Below are 21128 nucleotides of genomic sequence, written 5' to 3'. Positions count from 1 at the left end.
GCAGTAATACCACTAGTGTCATTAATAAATCTATACTAAAAGCAAGTATTGCATTTATATATTCTACTCAGGTATCCTTCTCACCACTTCTAACCAACTCCACAAGTATTTTTTTAAGATTATCACCTCTTTTGAAGACAGAGTTAGGACAAACACCCAACATGTCTTTCAAGGGGACCACATCCTATAGTGCTGTCCCAGTTCTTTGTAATGTCCTATCTAATATCTTCAAATTTCCTGCAAATGGGAATAACCTTTGAATTGGCATAATGAATGTAATTATTTTGCTCATCAAGGAGGGGCAGTTGTAAATGATCTACGATGTCATTCACTAGTATAATATAGAATGCAAATCAGTATCACTTGTCCTCCACTTCATTCACCAAATCACTAAGCTTCCTTTCAAGGTGTTTCCACTCTTTAAAAATATCTCAGATAATATGTGTGCTTCTTAAGTAAACTAGAAGAACCTTAACTTAAGCATCCCGGAGCACCAATAAATTGCAAGGGCACTATCCTTAGAACCACACGGACTCTGATGAGTTTACACAAAGTATTGTCCTGAGCACTAGCAAAAATGCTCAAAGTTATCTGAAATAAGGGGGAAAAAATTAACACTACTCTGAAATGATACTGCTTAACTAAGTATGATGACTACCTTTACTTTTAGAGTTAAAAGAACACCCTTGGCACTTTTCTTACTTTTTATTTTAACAACTACAAGAACTAGTGCCTTAGCTCTTAGCCTTCTAAGGTTCCACCAAACAACAGCATAAAACCACCACCTTATATAACTTGCACTTAATTGATTAATTAATTAACAATGTAATCTTCCCATTACAGTTTTTAAAGAGTCATCCTATAAAAGACTCTTAAACCACTCTTCCCAGCAGATAAACAAACATGTATTAAAAGATAATATGTCAACATATTTATAGCATTGTCACAATATGTATTTCATCAACAACTCATTATTAATACTTTTTAGTTATAAATTATCAAATGCAAGGTTATACTAAGCTTCCTCAATAATAAATATAACATTTTTTTAAAGTGAGTGCTCATCACCCTATCTGGTGAATTCTCTACAATATGGAAAATGTTTTAGTGCAAGGACATTATGCTCAGCTGATCAGTATTTTCATTATGTACCTATAATATCATGTGTAGGTTAGGAACAAGGGAATACAGTGATTTATAGTTGTCTTCTTTGTAGCAGAAAATTAAAGGTAAAAAAAAAAATAATAATAATACAAATAGAGTGAGAATGGGATATTTTGTAAAATCAAGAAAACTATTTGCTGGAGAAGTTTATTTTGTGACATTTTCTGTGCCCTTAGTTGAATGGATGTAACACATTTAAAAATATTGGTATATAGTATCTTCAAAAGCATGTTTGAACTTTTTAAAGTTAAAAAAGTTCTTATCAGAATGAGCCTAGTATATGAGATTGTGTTGTGCAATCCTTGGAAGGTTGGAGAACAAGGGTGTACAGTTTGCCTTATTTATTTATTTTTTGGATAGTGATGTAGCTTACATAATAATCACTATTTTAGACAAGAGTATTAAGGAAATTATCAAGTGGGGGTGATATATGGGCTTAAGTGGTCATGTGAAAACTTTTATATAGAGCAAACCTCACATTGTGAGGATGAAAAATCAGGACCTTATCAAGGATAGCCAAAATGTGGTCTTGACAACCACAACAGCTATTCATTTAAGGAGCACCATAATCAGGATCTATATTTATTAAAATGTTTTCTTAGGATTACTTGCCAGTACCCTGAATTGTTTTTAAAAGTATCAGATTTACTATTGCAAAAGGAAGCTTTCAATTTGATGCTTTATAATCAAAAGGTATGAATAATGGGTTGATGAAATATCTATTGTGACAATTTTGTAAATATGTTATTATATTATGTTGTAATGCTTTATGTTTATTTATACCATATAGAAATGAAAAAAGGTATTCACCACAAAAAAGACCAGGAACCACTGTGTCCACTGATATAAAAATCCAGTTGTTTAATATAAACGTATTCACTTCAATAGTATTGAAACAGCTAATATAATCTCCTAGCACCTCGGCCAAAAAAAGCCTTTATAGAGTAAATTCATTTGAAAACTGCACCATTTTTATAGTTAAAAAAATATCCCCAACCATTAACTACTAATATACAAATATGTTTATTTGTTTATTTATCTGTTGGGAAGTGCAGTTTAAGATTCTTTTTATAGTGTATGTTTATAGAGCCTTTTTGTAGAATGTCATTAAAAATTTAATGGAAAGATTACATTTATTAAAGTGTTAATAAGCAATTAATATTACTAATAAATTAAAGTGTAAGCTATTAAAGGAGTTCATTTTATTCAGTTGGTTGATGAAACCTTTGAAGGCTCAGAGCTAGTTTTGTAGTTGTTAAATAAAGAATAAAAAACTGCCAATGGTGTTCTTTAGAGTTAGTTTTTAGTTTATTTGGCACTTTAAAGTGAAGAGGTAAAATGGTGAAAAAGAAACTTTTCTTTCAGAGTTTTAGCACTGATTCATGAGACCATACTTTGTTTCAGTGCAAACAAGCCTAATGCCTGATATGAAGGAAAACCACATGTCTATCCCTTGCTAATGAGAAGACTCCAGTGGCACTAAATTTAAGGAGGAATGAAGTATTACACATTCATCAAAAGAACATGTGTATTGCAAGTGCACGCCTTTGTATTTGAACTGAAAGTAAAGCAAGGTGTGTTCAGCAGAGATACCCAGTGTATACATTTATCATGTATCTGTATTGTTGCCTAGGGTAAATACACAAGGACAGTGATTTATTTTTCATATAAGATTTATTGTAATTCCGCTGCACATATTAAATATCTTTTGGAGAGTGAATGTAAAATGATGTATGTTTCTAGGAATCCCCTTAATTACTTTTTTAACATGGAACTCATATTTGATACTGGTCCTGCAAGGATGTAGGATTTCATTCTCTGATGACTGTAGTGAGATGACTTATGTCATTGTCTGAACCACTGTTGAACTGCTGACCTATTGACTTTTATAGAAAGCCATTCATTTATATTTCATATTTTAAGATATTTACCATAAAACAGTTGGCAAGCCATGTGCATATTTCAATGTTTGTAATAGACTCTAGTTCTCAGTAGAGATCATTACAGGCCTATCTTTAAGTGGAGAAATCCAGTATACCCTGTCCCCATTCCATAAATCCAGTTTGCTTTTAAATATCCCTGTACTATCTGCCTATCTAATTTACAAATTAAGTGAATTCTACCTTCCTCTAGTTCTTGTCTGAAAAATAGCTATTATTTTACCCTCCTTACTTCAACAAATAATTATTCTTTTTACCCTTGTCATGCTGTAAAAAGGAAATCCATAATAAACATCCAATTTCTTTATTTTTCAAATATTTGAACATCCATATTAGGTCTGCCTTCATCTGTTAATGCAATACAGATAATAATTCCAGTTTCCTAAGTCGCTCTTCATAGATTAGGATAAGCATTCCTTTAATGGTTTTGGTAAAATAATTTTGCACTTTTTCCTAACCTACTGGCATCAGCAATAGAATACGTATAAAAACTAATGCCATATTCCATTAAGAGATTTGTAAATAGGAATTATTACCATACCATTCCTTGAGGATACTGTTGCTAATAGCATTCTAATTTCAGAGTAGGTATTCTTCAAGTCCTTATTCACATGGCCCATAAAATTAAAATTGTAATCAGTTATAATACCTAAATCTTCAAGTAATTAATATTCCTCAATTTTTATGCCATTTAGACTGTAAGGGTACTTTACATTTACATCTGCCCAAATGCATAGTTTTGCATTTGTTTGATTAAAATTAATCACATTTACTTTGTCCCATACAAACAAACTGTCAAAAGTATTTTTGAATCTCAAATTGATCTGCTATAGAGGTCACAGTTTTAGCTTCATCTGCAAATGTACATTACACCATCTACCTGATATTGGGAAGGAGGATATAAATACATGAAATAAAAAGGGACCCATAACTGATCCTTGAAAAACACTCCTTGATATTTTAAATTCCTTGAATTGACTCCCTTGAATACGAACCCCTGATTCCCTATCCTTTAACCAATTCACTATCTATTTAATTACAAAGTAATTAAACTTTCATTTCTCTAAGGCCATAATGATTACATTATGGTGTATTAAATCATGAGCTTTGGTGTGATCTAAAAAGGTCAAATTCACAGCCACATTTTCATCAAAATACTGTATGATAGCAGTGTATACATTTATTAAATTAGTTACTATAGATCTACCATGTTGACAATTGTGCATTATACTAATTAGAGTTATCTCAAAACGCTTACCACTTAGGCTAGTTAAACTAATTGGTGTAACGTTTTCTATCATACATCATGCCCTTCTTTTATGAATTGGAATATTTGCACTTTTCCATTGCAATGGCATTACACCATATAACAATAATTGTTGAAATAGATGAGTTAGGACTTTCAAAACATTGTCCTTTATAAATGATAACAATAGTCTATTTATCTATCACCTCCCAGAGCTGTATAAGCTCTTATCTTAGCTAATGCTTTGTCAACAAGCCTTCTGTTATATTTGGCATATTGCAGTCTATAACAAGAATTACATAATTATCAATAGTTATGATAACACTCCCCTCAGCCTTTTCTGTAAAGACGTTTGCAAAGTAGTCAAACCAAGATGTTTGTCTGTTATTATCCTAGCTTTCACAATTAAATATACATTAGATCCATTCCACCTGCAGGCACAAGGAAGGGAATATGCAGGGTGCTGTTTAAAGGAAGGCCAACATGTATTGTGGCACTATATTCTGTTTAAAAGCTACCGTGAGACATTTTGCTTGGGTTTGCTCCAATTAACTACCAAAACTGAACTATTATTCCTGAAGTGTACGAAATATCTATGTAGATTTTACAATCACTATCATCTTAGCAATATTATAATACATGTCAGCAGTGTTTTGCCCTTGCAACCTGCCTACAATCAGACCCTCTCATAGTCAGCTGGACCATACAATGAGGTGTAAACTGGCTGATAGGAGCCATCATTTATGTAGCCATCAGGGAGATATTCAGTTTTCCTTTGCTTCTCTGACTGTACATGCCCAGTAACACAAGCAGGGTTCAGTAAGCAATGGGCATTAGTAGGGTGTGCCACTCACTTTTGTGAATGGCATATCCCTTCAGGGCAGCCCTGCCCCCTTTGAAGCCAGCACTCCATTGGGGTGTCTAGTCTCCACTGGGGATTCAACCACAGGAAAGTGTTCTCCTGGCATGCATTCCCACACCATCTCACTGAGGAGAGACAGGCTGGAAACACCACAACACCCCACTCCACCTTCATGGCAGCTCTAGTAGGTACCATAACCATTAAGTGTACTCAGACCATCTGGTTTGTTGTTTGGGCATAATCCTTCTGTGCCAGTGAATTGGTTGGAAATGTTTAATATCTGATCTTTGAAACTGAATCATAGTCTTCAAATATTTTCTTCAGTTTAAAATGCATCAAGCCCTACTGTTAAATCATAAGTTGTTTGAGGCTCAGTGTTAAATGTTCACTGGGAGAAAACATTAGAAACACATTTGTACACAAACACACACACACACACACACACACACACACACACACACACACACACACACACACACACACACACACCACCCCTTTCAAATGACATTGATTTTTACCACAAAGTTTAGCTGTTTTATTCCTAAAAATCAATGAATTTCTTCCATTCTTTCTTTTATTTTTTAAGAAAAGGTAGAGGACTGCAGTCTGCAAACAGTGATTTTCTTAGGAATTGCAAGATTTATTGTACTTCAGGAAATGCATGCTAATTGATATCCTCTTATTCTATTGATTTTTTTATGTTAGTACTACCAATACTTAAAAAAGTGTCCTTTATTTAGGAACCTTTTTCCCTGATTCGGAAGATAGGTTAAAAACTATTAATCACTGCACACACACACACACACACACACACACACACACACACACACACACACACACACACGCACATACACACACACACAAATTCTTCCTTCTGTGCGGTGGCTGAGTTGATAACTGAACTCAGGCCACTCCTTTGCCAACAGAGTATGCTGGCAGTATTTAATCTCTGAAAATGAAACATGGTTTTGAAATATTTTCTACAGTTCAAAATGCACTAAGTCAAACTAGTAAATCAAAAGTTGTTCAAGGCTCAGTTTTAAACATTAACTGAGAGAAAAGTACAAAATACATTATCTTTTCTGCAGCAGGTATCTGAGACAATAATTGAATTTGGGACACCTAGGCTGTAGTTAGAGCTTTATCTCCCAGCGCCAAAGGAGTTCGCTGGCAGTCATTAGTCTATGATCTTTGAAGCTGAAACATGGTTTTGAAATATTTTCTAGAGTTTAAAATGCACCAAGCCATAGTGTTAAATCATATGTTGCTTAATGCTCATTGATTAAACATTCAGTGGGACAACAGTATGTAATAGGAAGCATATTTGTTCAATGCACATACATGCACATACATACACACACACAGACACATACCACCTTTGAAATGAGTTTTGCTTTTTTAGTCCTAAAATCAATTATTTTCTTTCATTCATTAATTCTTTCTTTCCTTTTTTTTTTTTTTTTTTTTAAGAAAAGGTAGTGGATTGCTGTTAATGAATAGTGCTTTTCATTATAGTTGTAGACCCTTCTTTTACTTAAGGAAATGGATTCTAATTCATATCCTCTTAGTCTATCCATTTTTTTATATACGGTCATACCAGTATTTGAAAAAGTGCCTTTGGGAACCTTTGTTGATGTTTTGGAGGTAAAAGGTTAAGAGCTATCTCATTCACACACATACACACACACACACACACACACACACACACACACACACACACACACACACACACTCCATCTGTCTGTTAGTTCTCCAAAGTGCGTATGAGTACTAGTTAAACAAAATATTCTCACCTGTTAATATTGTAAAAGCATTAAAAACTGAGGACACCAAGAGTGTTTGTGGAATATATAATTATTCACTGTACACCAGGCAGAAGATAAGTGAGTTTATCACTGCAGTCAGGGGATGTTGAAAGTGTGATTCAATTTGTGGTATCTAGCTGTCTTTAGAATTTTTTTCCAAGAGCATCAAAGACATTTTCAGATGCAAAAATATGTTATGGAGGAAATAAAAATGTTTACCCTGCAACGACTGAGCCACCAAGCTGAAGGGAACTCTGCTTCTCAATCCTTTGGCAATAACAAAGCCCACAGACTGAACTTGCCAGTGAAACCTTTTCCATTGTTCCAAACGAAAATGAGCAAAAGAAAAAACAGTTTAGGGACTTATTAAAAAAATCTGACCCAATGCTGGATGGGCTAAATGATGAGGAAGAAGATAAGCAATAATGTGAAGTTAGGAAATAAAGTGAAGATTTAAAAAGTGTCATTTGCATAAGATGCAGTTTAGACACAAGAGACTAAGGAGTGGCTAAAAAGACTGGCAGTTTCTTGACATTATTAAAATGGTGGTAGGTCTTTAAAGCATAATTCCTACTTTGTTATCAATGTTTAGTAGGATAATTAAGGGACTGAATATGTAAGTATTAGTAAAAAAATAAGTGAATAATACATTTCTTGAAGTAAATTGCATGTTATATTGTAAAGTAGTTCTGTATAACATGCAGAGGTATTTTAAACGTGAAGTGCAGGGCTTATCAATGACTGCTGCTTATGCTGGTGATGTTAATGTAAGAAAGTACTTTTGTCACTGTAATATATGGGCAGTTTATAATGTAATAATATAAAGGTTGGGTATAAGCAATATCATGTTTTGATCTTGGGGAGCTGGGGGATGTAAAAGTGAATTGATCATGTGATATTATATGTATTAAATAAAAACAATTTCCCCTGGTATTATACAACTGGAAGTGGAAACCTATTTGTTTTCAGTTTATACTTTAGACAAGGAGCTATTTTTTTATTTTTCTAAGCACACAGGCTAGAAAATGGAAAGCAAGAAAAATAGTTTCCCAGCATTTAAAAAAGCTATTTTGTATATTTATTAAACTATTAGCTGTTTTCTTTCTTTTGTTACCACCAGCAAAGGCCTGCAGTTAAAGACAGTCCTTCTACAGGTACAATAATTAAACAGGAAGTGACTGCAGCATGAAACCTGAGGCATTTTTATAAGACACACTGCATCTATATTACCCGAGTGAATGTTTAGGTTAGCGAATACCTAAACGTCGATCTGGTAATATCAAAAAGTTAAAACAGCGAACAACCAATTTAACGTAGGGAATGAATTCCCTCGGCCGCAAAAAAACAAAAATAAACAAAATTTAAACCAAAATGTGGTGCCAAAATGTGCCCTCCACAACCCCCTAACTAAATATACCAACTCTGAGATCGCTCTACAGTGGAGAAAGGGGCAAAATCCACATAACGGCCAAGGGAATTATTTCCCTGCGTTAAATCGTCCGTTTGTGGTTTTTTGCTTTTGCTATTACCAGATCGACATTTAGGTATTCGCTAACCTAAATGTTCGATCAGGTAATAGGAACCTGATACACTACAGTAAAAGGGGAATTGACAATAATTTTAGTGAAAATAAATTAAATTTGACACATGGAAGGGAATCCTTTTGTAAACAGATGAATCCCCAGCACATTTAATTTTTCATTTTAGGGTAGCCAGTACAGTTCTTCTTAAGGCTAAAAATCTATTAACTGAGAGCAAGCAAGTTGTTTTTCACATCTAGGATAAAAATAGAGAAGGGACAAAAATGGATGGTATCAATGCAAGAGGGAACACAAACTGATTAGTACTAGGTTTAAAATAGGTAGAGCCTGTGGATGTAGCTTTCTATTTCAGAAAACTGCTACTATATGGAGGAGTAATACCCCTTTTTCATAAGTGTATATAGATTTGTGTGTTTGATGTGAGTTAAAATGGGGTGGGGTTAAAAATGCAAAAGCATTTTTTGTTTCTTGGTTGCCTTTTATTGTAGTGAAAAGTCTGTGAAAAGGTGACATGGATTCAGAGATGAGAAGCAGCAACTGCATAAAAGATCAGCCTGCCAAGCATTAATGTGTTCATGCAAGTTGCAAGTTGGAAACATATATTTAAAAGAAAACATGCAGAATTTGTGAAAGTACTAGCTTCTTATCAGAATGACTGCCTTGTCAGTTGTATCATGGAATGTATATGGCATTGTGTGTATAAGCAAAAGAGTGCTGCATTATATTAAGATGCATAGGTACAAATAGTATTGTTACAGAAAATACATTTATATAGAAGTTAGTGTTTAAATTTAGCAATGAAGAGATATCATAATGGATGTAAGCAGAGTATCAGGGGGAAGGGAAGGAGTAATAATACTAATAGGTTCATAGAAGGTTACTTGGCTATTGACCCAAGGGTCGTTTTAAACCTAGTCTATTACACCCATTATATTTCAAGAGAAAAAATCTAGTCAGTGCATAAGATTATTATTAGTAATAACTGCCCATGTCCACCATCCATTCATCCAGGCTTCTTTGGAACAGAGTCATAGACATGCTCTGCTTAACATGAATTGGTAGCCTATTCCAGAGAAATAACAACCTCTGTGAGATGAATTTGTCCTTTCAGCATGTCCTACGTAAATCGCAGGTCAGATTTGGGTCACTGGAACAGATAATTTTAGTCCATTTTGATTTATGGATATGCAGCAACTTCATCAGGTTAGGGGCAGAGATTGCTTTGTAAGCCAGACACAAGTCTCCCCTAAGCAGCCTATATGCTACTGAGTAAGGCATGTGCTGAAGACGCTGGATCTTCTTAGTTATAAGCCTCTGGGGTCTCTCCAGTTACTCCAGGTGCCTGGTATGGTACATACCAAAGGGGGCATTATACTCAATTATGGGCCTGTTAAGGGTATAGGTGGGTTATACTCTTTTTTGCTCATTATGCTATGCATTTGCTAATCAAATGTGTGACATAGAATGCCTTTTTTACTACAGTGAATGCATGGTGGTCAGCGTTTAGATCAGAGTCTACTTGTGTGCCTAAATCCCTTACTACAGCATTTGTGCTTAAGGTATTGTTGTTTCTTTGATAGTTAGTAGGGGAATTGCTTTTACTGAAGGGGATGATGATGCATTATTTTGCATTTAGTTTGAGTTCATGATTTTGGCACCAGTTGTTGGCCTGTGTAAGCCCTTCTTGGTGTACACTGGCATCATTTGGAGAGTCAATGTTTGGGCCAAGTTTGCAGTTGTCAGCAAACTTGGTCAGACACAGCCCTTTTGTTTTGGCCTGAACTTCCAAGAAATAAATACCAAACAAAAGGGGGCCCATTATTGACCCTTGTGGAACCCCACTGGTGACAGATCTGCTGGTTGAGGTGGAGTCAACCCCTTTGATATCATGTGTGCGTTCAGTGAGCCAAATTGTGACCCACCTAACAACAAAAGGGTTGACATTTAGTGGGTGAATTTGTCACTAATGCCTGAATGGAGGATTGTGTTAAAGGCCTTCACCAAGTCCAGATATGCTGTGTGCACAGATTTGCCCTCATCTATGGCCCTGGTCACATTTTTGAGGATGTCCACAAGGTTTAACAGGCATGATTGACCCTTTACAATGCCAAACTGGGTTGTATCAAGGGTTTGGAGGTGACCTATATCTTTATTTATGAGATCCATGATAATATGTTTCATGGCCTTGCAGATAAGGCTGGTCAGGTTAGTAGGTTAGCAATTTCTGCAGGATCAATGTGTGTGTGATACCATTTGTCACTAGTTCAGCACATATTCTCTCTAAAGCCCATCTCAGTATCAACTATAAAAGAACTCATTCAGAAATTAAAACCATGCTCCAATGCCCCACACAATATCCATTCATTCATTCTAAAGACAGCTGCAGAAGCCATTGCCTTCCCCATCTGTGTTCTTATAAACCAGTCAATCCAAGAAGGTTACGTACTCCAACTCTGGAAAAAAGCCTACATTATTCCCCTCCACAAAGGAGGAAATGATAATAACATCCCCAATTTTAGACCTATCGCCATCTTATCTCCCATCTCTAAACTACTTGAAAAGTGTATCCACCTACAACTATTACCCTACCTCATTGACAATCACCTACTAACTCCCACACAACACTGGCCTGGTCACAGTACTACTACTGCACTACTCTCCTTCCTTGAAACTGTGAATAAAGCCCGAGACTCCAGCTGTATTGTATCCACCCTCCTTCTAGACCTTTCTAAGGCTTCCAATACCATCTCTCACACCCTTCTCCTATCCAAACTCTCTAATCTAAATCTATCACCCCCTTCTATCAACCAAGATGGCTGTGACAAATTCACCACTGGACACAGATCCTCCCATATTTTAAATAACTCTATTCTAATTTTGACTTGTAAATATTACTATTACTGTTTTAGACTGCCATCTATATTAGCAATGATAGTGACTATATATTTTTAAACTTTACTAAATGTGATATAAATTCTTTTTTCTAATTGTACATCCAACAACTATTTCAGATTATGCACCAATAAAAAATAAGATAAAGATGCAGGCAGGGTAATGAAGTAAAACTGAGACACTGGCACTATCTGAGTTACTTGTTAAAAAGAGAAGAATTTAAGGCATGGATAGAGGAAATGATATGAGAGTTGTTAGAGAAGATACAAATTTCTTCAAAGGGGATAGCTAGGGACTGGGATAAAATGAAAACGTAGTTTAAAATAAGGTAGAAATAAGATATATATATATATATATATATATATATATATATATATATATATATATATATATGTGGTGGTGGTGCTGCGGTAGCGTTGTCGCCTCACAGTAAGACGTTGTCCTGTTCGATTCTCAGCTAAAACGTCTTCTGTGTGGAGACATGCGTGAATGGGCGTACCTTCGTTGAAGGTTGTGTGTCAGGCCTGGCAAGTTGGTACATAAAAATCTACTGCCAATCATTAGCGGACCAGAGTTCCGCTGTGGCAACTCCTAACCGGGAAAAGCCGAAAGACACAACAGCAACATATATATATATATATATATATATATATATATATATATATATATAGGAAAGAAAATGACAATATTTAGAGATGTCAAATGTTACAGTATTGCAGAAGAAGGGGAATCATAAAGACCAAGAAGAGGAGTAATTGCTGAGTGCTAAATGGAAAATAAGGGAGTATTTGGACAAAATGTATAATTTTTGAAAGGTTGCTGTTAAGTAAGTATTTTTTGATAACAACTACAAGAGGTATTAGGAAAATGACTTAGTCAACAAGAAGTGGAAAGGGTTATTACAAACATTAGGGAGCCTATGACAAGAAAAATAAGCAGAGATCCTGTGCAGTTATTAGATATATTTTGGAAATGCATAAAAAGTGGTGTAAAGTAGAGGAATGGGGAAACCAAGAAAAGGCACAAATGTAATTTTTATGGAAGACTTAACTTTGCCAAGGTTAAAATAAGATGAGACTCAAGAATTAGTAGTGAAGATAGGATACGATGAGACAAAGATATAGATGTAGAGTTCCAGAGGCGTGCCAAGGAAAAAGAGAGTATAGCTATGTCAAGAATCTCGATGGCAACACCCAGATCTGCTCTGAGTTACAGCACAATGGCACGAAAATTACAGAACCAACTGATATTGCCAACATCCTGACAGATAGGTTCAGTGCTAACTTAACCCCCTCACCCCCTAAAGGGCCCATATCTTTGCAGAAAGAATGCAGAGTCCCTGTAATCACAACTACACAGGTAATAGCTGCACTCTTTAAAGCCAAAAACACAGCATCCATGGGATCGGACAACATCCCAGGCTGCATTTTACATGAACTTCAGAATGAACTGGCATCCCACTTAAGCACCATGTTCAATAATAGCCTCGCATCAGGCTTTGTGCCCACTGAATGGTGCACAGCAACAGTTATCCCACTCCACAAAGTGGGAGCCACCACTGATCCCAGGAACTATCGACCTATTAGCCTGACGAGCCTGGTCTGCAAGGCCATGGAAAGTATTATCATGGAACTCATAAACAAAGACATTGGTAACCTCCAAACTCTGGATCCCACCCAGTTTGGGTTTGTGAAAGGTAGATCATGCCTCCTGAACCTGATCGACTTCTTTGAGGCAGTCACCAAAGCTGTAGATGAGGGTAAGGTGGTTCACACAGCCTATCTTGACCTCGCCAAGGCTTTTGACACCATCCCCCATTCTGGAATTATAGTTAAACTAACTAAACTAGGTATAAATCCCTACATCACAAGATGGGTTGCCAACTGGCTTATTGACCGAACCCACACTGTAAAAGTTGCAGACTCCAAATCTGACTTCAAAGCAGTGACAAGTGGAGTACCACAGGGTTCCGTCCTGGGACCTCTCCTGTTTGGTATCTACTTATCTGAAGTACTGGCTAACAAAGAAGGCCTCTGGCTAATGAAGGTCACAGATGACTGCAAACTAGGAGCCATAGTCAAGTCTCCAAATGATGTGGACATCCTACAGAAGGGCCTCGCTGAGACAGATGATTGGTGTCAGAGCTATGGCCTCAAGCTCAATGCCAAAAATTGCAGTGTCATCCCCTTTGGTAAAATCTCTGTACCCATGAACTACCACATAGGCAGCAATCTATTTAACACCGAATGTGTGATAAGAGACCTTGGGACCCAGGTAGACAGTAGTCTCTCTTTTGATAGTCACATCGCCACAGTAGTCAGGAAGTCCTTCTATGTGGCACACCTCATCATAAAAGGGTTCTCATCCAGGGAAAAAAGAGGTAATTGTTCCCCTCTACTCAACACTCATTAGACCCATTATAGAGTACAATGCCCCTTTTGGAATGTACCTCACAAGACATCTGCAGCAGTTGGAAAGGCCACAAAAGTACCTCACAAAGAGGATTACTGGCCTCAAACAAATGCCCTACACTGACCATCTCAAAAAACTCCAGCTTTACTCCATAGCTTATCGCCTACTCTGAGTTGATCTCTGCCTAACATATAAAGCTATGTCAAACCCAGAGCTGTTGGACATGCTACACCTAAAGAAATCCCAATCCCTCTGAGCTACATGCTCTAGGGACCTAAACCTTGTCACCACAATGAACAGGACATGCTGGAGGGATAGATTCCTTTCCCAATTACTTCCCATACTCTGGAACAGGCTGCCTATCTATGTCAAGCAAAGTTCCTCATTAGCACTCTTCAAGAAAAATCTTGATGAGTAGATGGGAAATAGGAAATACACCCTGGAGATCACTTCTGTGTCTCTGCTCGACAGTGGCACACCCAAATAACTTTCTTGGGTGGTGTAAGCCAGGGAACCTTGTTGGCTAGGCTTACGTAGGCCCTTGGGCCGATAGCCTAGTACCTACCTATGAACCTATGTATAAAGAATGAACAGGAACATCTCCAGGAACAGATGGTATTCATGTTGAAGTTTGGAAGTTAGGACAGAAGAAAGTAATAAAGATCTGGAATGTTCTGTTTAATGTTTTAAAAGGAAGAGCAGAACTAGCTATTGGAAAAAAACTGTGGTGACTGTATTACCCAAACTGAATGAAGACCATTTAGACACATCTTTATATAGACAGATTTCAATTTTAAATCATGATTATAAAGTGTTTATGTCTATACTATCTGAAACTATGGCCAATGTATTGCCAAAACTGATACAAACATATCAATGTAGTTTTATGGAGGGAAGGCAAACATTTGATGACATTAATGGAACAATGATGATCAAGAAGGAAGTTCAGGAAACTTAAAACAATTGGCAAAGGAAATAAAGGAGCCTTGGATTCAAGAATATAACTGGTATTGTAATCAAAAAAGATTAGGCTTATTTGCAGCTGATGTTATTTGTACTTGATAAATCCAGAAAAGGACATTTCAGTGTTGTGGGACATTTTGAGAGAATTTCAAGTTTTTCTTTCAGGATATAAAGCAAATGAAGATAAAACATGCTATAGCATTAAACTAAGCATCTACACATGAATTGCTTAGCAATGCCTATACTTGTGGAGACATAATAATATGAAGTATTTGGTGTTTGGTTTATAGGATTATATTATAGTTCTAGGGATCTGTGGTAAGAGGCTAAACAAAAGATAATACAAAAATTGAGAAGTTGGAAGATCTTGACTATGGATATGGATAGTACAGTACAAGCAGTGAACATGTCTTTAGTCACTTTAGTACTGTGTACAGGTCAGGCATATTTTTATCAAGCAGAGAAGATGTGGACCATAACTAATAAAGAATTGAATGAATTTATTTGGAAGAGAAAGAGGGCAAGAGTTAAGTAGGAAAGTTGTTTCTCCCCATAGAATAAAGTGGTTTAGAATTACTATATTTGAGGGGGGTACTTTAGAGCTGCACAGTTAAGGGTCATATACATAACACACAGATGCTTACCAATCAAAGTGGAAAGAAATAATACTGATATGGTGGGGGTGCTCATGAAATAAGTTGATAGTAGGATTTTGGGTGCAGACTCTTATGCAGAATAACAACAACCATATAGAAAATTGTAATTATAAATTATCCAAAAGGGTGTTATCAGCTAAGCCAACATGGGAATGGAAAAAGGAGATTTTACCAACAGAAATGACTGCAAATATGGGCATAGAAAATAGGCAAAATTGGTGAAATTCATTGGAGAAAATTAGTTAGGGGATGATGGTACTGGGAGCAAAATAACTGGGGGAAAAGGTAATAGGGTTGGTGAGGAGGCCAAGTTGAAGTTTAGAGTGCTGGTTAGAGACTGCTTTCCCTACAAGAGATTGATAACAGAGTGCTGGAAAAGAGAATGGGTTAGAGAGTGTTAACTGAAACAGCAACTTTGGTTGAGTTTTTAGTTGAGTCTAGAGTACAAGCTGATGTTAAAAAGGAGATAATTAGTATGGAATAAAAAAACAGCACATCGCAGTGATAAGAATCAATCAGACGGGAGTAGAAAAGACTAGAAAGATAGATTAGAAAGGCAACATACAAAGGAATAGTCAGATGGCATTTGTTTGGCTCCCAGGTGTGCAACAAAGTCAAGAAGGTTTAGCAATTTTCATGAAAGTCTTTGCATAGGTATTTTTAGACCCCAAGTAGGCCTAGAAATTTTCCTCACATTGAAAGCAAATGCTAGAAGTGTGATGGGAAAGAGAGTGGTAGTTGACAACATGTTTTTAGGGAATATAACAAGTCAGTAGATTTTACAAAATCCCTACAAAGTACTTTGTCAGAAACATTGGGCGAGGAAATTATTGTAACTAAGTAAATGATTCTTTTGACTTGGGATATAGGATCTGATATGTCTAGACATAGTAAGAGTTTACTAATTTTAATGCCACTGGCTGTAAAAAGGCAATTACAAGAAAAAGGAAATCAAAGTCTTAACCAACCATAACTGAATTATTAAATATTGTAAAGGAGATAAAAGAATTGGAAGTGGGGTCTTCAGAAAAGGAAGGAATAAAGCATAGAATAAATTGAATTTGTGGTAACAGCACAAGCAGAATAACGTTCTGGGGGACAAGTGAAATTTAAAGAATTGCAGGACTTGAGCAATTTATGTAATTTTGGAGCAAATGATTATTAAAAAAGAAAACGTATAATGCATAGAAATAAAAACAATGCTTACAATTATTTGTTTTCATTTATATTAATTAATATGCACCTATATTATTATTAAGTAAGTGTGAATTTAATAAAGGTGCTTAAAAACATAATAGGCTAAGCAAAACTGACTAGAGCTGCATATAACACATTTTGATGTACAGTTGAAGTGATCTCTCACTCCATATATCTTTCCTGTCACTTCATTAGAGTAATAAGGATTGTTTTCACATTCCTATAGCAATTAGAAAACCACAACAATATGTTCACTTTCTCTTATGTGAGGCAGTTTTGTGTCCCTGTACTTTATTTGGTCCTTTACCTAATAAACCTTTGTAATTATTCTCCTCATGTTATGAAACAAAGGTTCTATACCTACAGTTTTCTCTAACTGCACGTTACCTAACAGGATTTTTCAGTTGTTTCTTAATATCTATTTTATTCTGTAATGGTCTACAATGTACAGATAAGCTTGTTGTGGTTATTTGCTACAGTGTAGACAATTACAGAGTAAAACAGATAGTACAAAATATTACTATAACCTGTTAGAAAAAGGCTAAGAACAAGTATTTGTTTCATTCAAGCCATAATTAAAAAATAATGATGTAAATGAACCTTAGACTTCTGTTTGACACAACTATATTCATGAACAACAGTCAGATTATTTATTGCAAAAGTTATTTACTGGAAAGTTTGTTTTATGTGATTTTAAGTGCATGAATGCATTAGTTTGATGATGTCCAAACATATCACTCACACACACACACACACACACACACACACACACACACACACACACACACATACACACACAGATTCATAGACACAAACAGATGTCTGAACATGGATACAACGAAGTTGCTACCAGATATATCTATGCAATATGGTTAAGAGGAGTCTACATTTTATTGACATCACAGCAGTAGAATAAGTAATATATTACAATTATTGTCAAAAAGCAGGCACAGCGCAAGTTTCGATCAATTTTACAGTACTAAACAATGAGCAAAAAAGGTTGAACAGTAATTGCATAGGCTAAACATCAAAAAATACCTTGGCAAACCAGTCTCTTCCCTGTGTCATTAATAACTTAAACCTCCTTTGAAGGAGGCACATGGGAATTATGCAAATAACCTCTTAAGGATATTTTACAGTGTTGTAATTTTTCTCAGATTCTGTTTTATAATGGAAAATGGCTTACTCCATCCACAATGCCTTTTTCCCATTTTTGTACATGGGGTCAAGGTGTCACTTCACCATGATAATTATCTAGAGCCAGGCATAGCTCTCAACTTTCCATCTCCAAAATGAGGAACACTGCCTTTCATAATGTGGGACAAATGGGCAAAATGTTGAACACTCATTAAAAGCTTCTAATAATTTCATCTAGGAAGCTGATAGGATTATTGAAATGTGATATTTTTTTACTTATATAGTAGGTCTTTTAATGAATTAGTGTGATTCAGTTCTATTCACCATGGATATCAGTTAAAAATTGCTAACACTGAATGCGTGACAGATCCTTTCAGCATGAAACGTCAAGGAACATGAATGTTTTAATACCCCAAGTGAGGAACATTTCTTGTAATGAGGTGCACTTGAGAGGTATGGCCAGGGTTGGAAAATGGCTTACTAATAGTGACACATTTGTTAAGCTAACAAAGCCATTTGATTTGATTAGTTATGATTTGCTGTCCCCAGATTTACTCACCACAAATATCTCTCCTATTATACCTGCACAGGTTTGTAATTGCCTTGGGAATCGATGGCAATGAGTTTGCTTTTCCTTTGGCACCTCCTGTCTACTCCAGCTTGACGTGGAATGCCGCATTGTTTAATAATTGTTTCCCTCTTTTATCTTATTTCTGTAAGTTACCTCTTTCTCCCTCCTACATTATTGCTTCTACTCTGTAGTTCTGCTTTGTAGTCTGCATTACACTTCCCCCTCTCTTGCTGAGTGACTGCCCAACAGCCTGCTACTGCTTGTCATTTTTAAGACAAACCGCATGATCAGTGTCTCCGTTCCTTGCCCTCATTTTAGCTAATCTCTGTCAGTTCATTCACAAGCATGCGCACATAAATTGACTTCAGCATATATGCAGCAATTTCTGTCAAGATTACCAACATTGAGACTGATTTTTTTTTTCTTTTGAAATCATCTAATCTCTCTCCCTACCAACTAGATTAAACAGAACCAGAGAATCAGTGCCACTTTTTTCTGCAGCAAAACATAGTTACGAGTCAGACCCTATGTTTGCATTGCATGTATAAATAATGATAATTGAGGGACAGGATAGATATAGTACTTTAGAAGATAAGCTCAGTTGAGTGATACACAGTAGATATAGAGCTAAGTTATACCATTATGACAGTTTCATTATTTTTTATAATATGAGAATTAATGTGCTTCTGAAGGTGTGCATCTGTGAGCTATACTTAAGTTTGTGAGAGAGTTTATTCCAGTAACAATGAAAAAGCAAATATTGCCATGTTTGTTTATTGTTCTAAATAGACTGATAAGTCTTTTCATAGTTCTTAGATCATGATGAGACATTCACCTTCTGTCAGTAGTGGACAGTTTGGTGAAGTTTGATGAACATAAATGTTTGTGAGCTAGTATGAGGAATATATACTGACTAAATTCCAACAAGTAGAAACTATGTAATGGAAATCACTGGTGTGTTCTATTGTAATAGTCAGCTGTGAACCTAGCTGTATAGTTGCTTAAGCTTGTGTAGAACAACTGCTTGCTGACTCATTAGCAGTTTATTTTTATTTATTTATCCATTTGTTGGCCAGGGTAGTCTCACTAGACTAGTAACCTCTTTTCAGGTAACACCCAAGGTGGTAGTTGTACTACTATGGGAAATCTATCCAAGGCAGTAGGGAAATTCCCCTACTCCTTTTAATAGGTGCTGTGGGATCTTTTATGTTCAGCTGAGTTATTACCATCTCAGGCAGATGGAGCCTTGGTTTAATGCTTCATTCAAAGGACAGTACACTCAGGAATGGAACACCCCCATGCTGCACAACAGTTTCAGCAATCAATCTACCTGGTATGGGAATAGAACCCACAGCCTTCTGCACCAAAGGTCAGTGTGCTACCTGTTTTGCCACTGACACTGCAGTGTATGGGAGTGATAGAAGTAGGTAAAACTTTGCTGTAGCAATTCCAGCACAGTCTGAAAGGAATGCTCCAATTCTAGAGAGTGTGCCAAGTTTTAAATTTCTCTTGGTCTCCACATTTGCTTTTTGAAGCTGATGGTGAATTTTATGACAGCTTTTAAGCATATTCAATAGGGCATAAGTCAAAGGAAGTGATTCTAAGACCTTTGATTAAATCAAATGGATTAAAGTCTTTGACTGTGCCTGTTGTTGTAAGGGAGGTGAAGTTGGTGGCTCTTATTTATAAATAACATTGATTATGTTTTGCTGGCATTGTAATGCAACCACCTAGCAGTAAGTCATATTTTCAAGGTTTGAAAGCTAGATTGTGGTTTTCAAATTATTACCTCAACAGTGCCATCTGCAGAGAAGATAATCTAGCTGCCAGCATAATGGGCTGTCTACATGGCCTCTGTAATTCTTGCTTACAGAAAATTTAAAGAGTAGAGGGTCCAGTACTGAACCTTGAGAGACCCCCTCCCTTTATCAGCAATGTTAAAGTGGTCGTACCATTCCTTCTGACTGATTTCATCTTAGGCAGTTGGTAAACTCCAATGTGGAATTGGACCTGAAACCATAATTAGTTAATATCTCACCAAGCAAAGTACATCAGACTGCGTCAGAGGCTTTGGAAAGATCAGATAATATTGAACCACCCACATTACTTTTATCAAGATGATGTAATATATTTTCTTCTTGGTTTCTAGAAGGGCTACATCAGTGCCAAGGTTTGGGCTGAATTCACAGCAGTCATGTGAAATGTGACTGACACTTAAAGCATATTGAAGGGGTTGTGACTGGACCCATTTTTCTAAGGTTTTAGACAGTGGAGACAGAGGAGCTGTAAGTCAGTAGTTGTTTAATGCAATTGATTCACCAGCCCCTTTGTGAAGAGACACATTAAGTGTCTGTTTCCACATCAAGGAAATGTTGCCTTCTTTAATGGAAACATATATATGAATATTAATAGGGTGTGCAACACCCAGTAGCAGCAGTTTTGAGACATTCAGTAGGGTGACCATCTATAGAAGCAGACTGCAGCTTCAGTTTGTGAAGATATTTTTATAGCAAGTCATAATAAACTATTTTCAGAGTAAGTGATGGGTATTAGTGGCTATAAGATTCCAGCTCACTAATTCTTTGCTCATGTGCATTTTTGTTTTAATGGAGTCACAGAAATGAAGGCTGAACGATTCTCAACTTCATTAGCACTAAAGTGGGAGGAGGTGGGTGATTAAACAGCTTATTTATACTAGTCCAAACTTTCAGTGGGTTATTTACAAGGAGATAACAGACTGAC

The 21128-nt window shown here is 36.2% G+C and overlaps 1 protein-coding gene across 2 annotated transcripts in view; it reads right to left on the bottom strand.

Moving 5' to 3' along the window:
* SHBG (sex hormone binding globulin) overlaps positions 1–21128 on the bottom strand; it is a 373889-nt gene that overhangs the window by 350561 nt on the left and 2200 nt on the right. The window contains exon 1 of one of the 2 annotated variants that reach the window (XM_044077039.1): positions 18375–18597. The exons of the other annotated variant lie outside the window; for it this stretch is intronic. Coding sequence (XP_043932974.1) covers positions 18375–18494 — 120 coding nt within the window. The 5' untranslated portion in view covers positions 18495–18597. Of the gene's footprint in view, positions 1–18374; positions 18598–21128 lie in introns of those variants that run through there. 2 annotated transcript variants of the gene reach the window in all.

The sequence above is a fragment of the Protopterus annectens genome, chromosome 7.part0 (genome assembly GCF_019279795.1).
Source record: "Protopterus annectens isolate FY-2018-M chromosome 7.part0, PAN1.0, whole genome shotgun sequence".
In the NCBI taxonomy this organism is placed as follows: domain Eukaryota; kingdom Metazoa; phylum Chordata; order Ceratodontiformes; family Protopteridae; genus Protopterus; species Protopterus annectens.
This window is presented reverse-complemented; position numbering and strand designations above follow the sequence as displayed.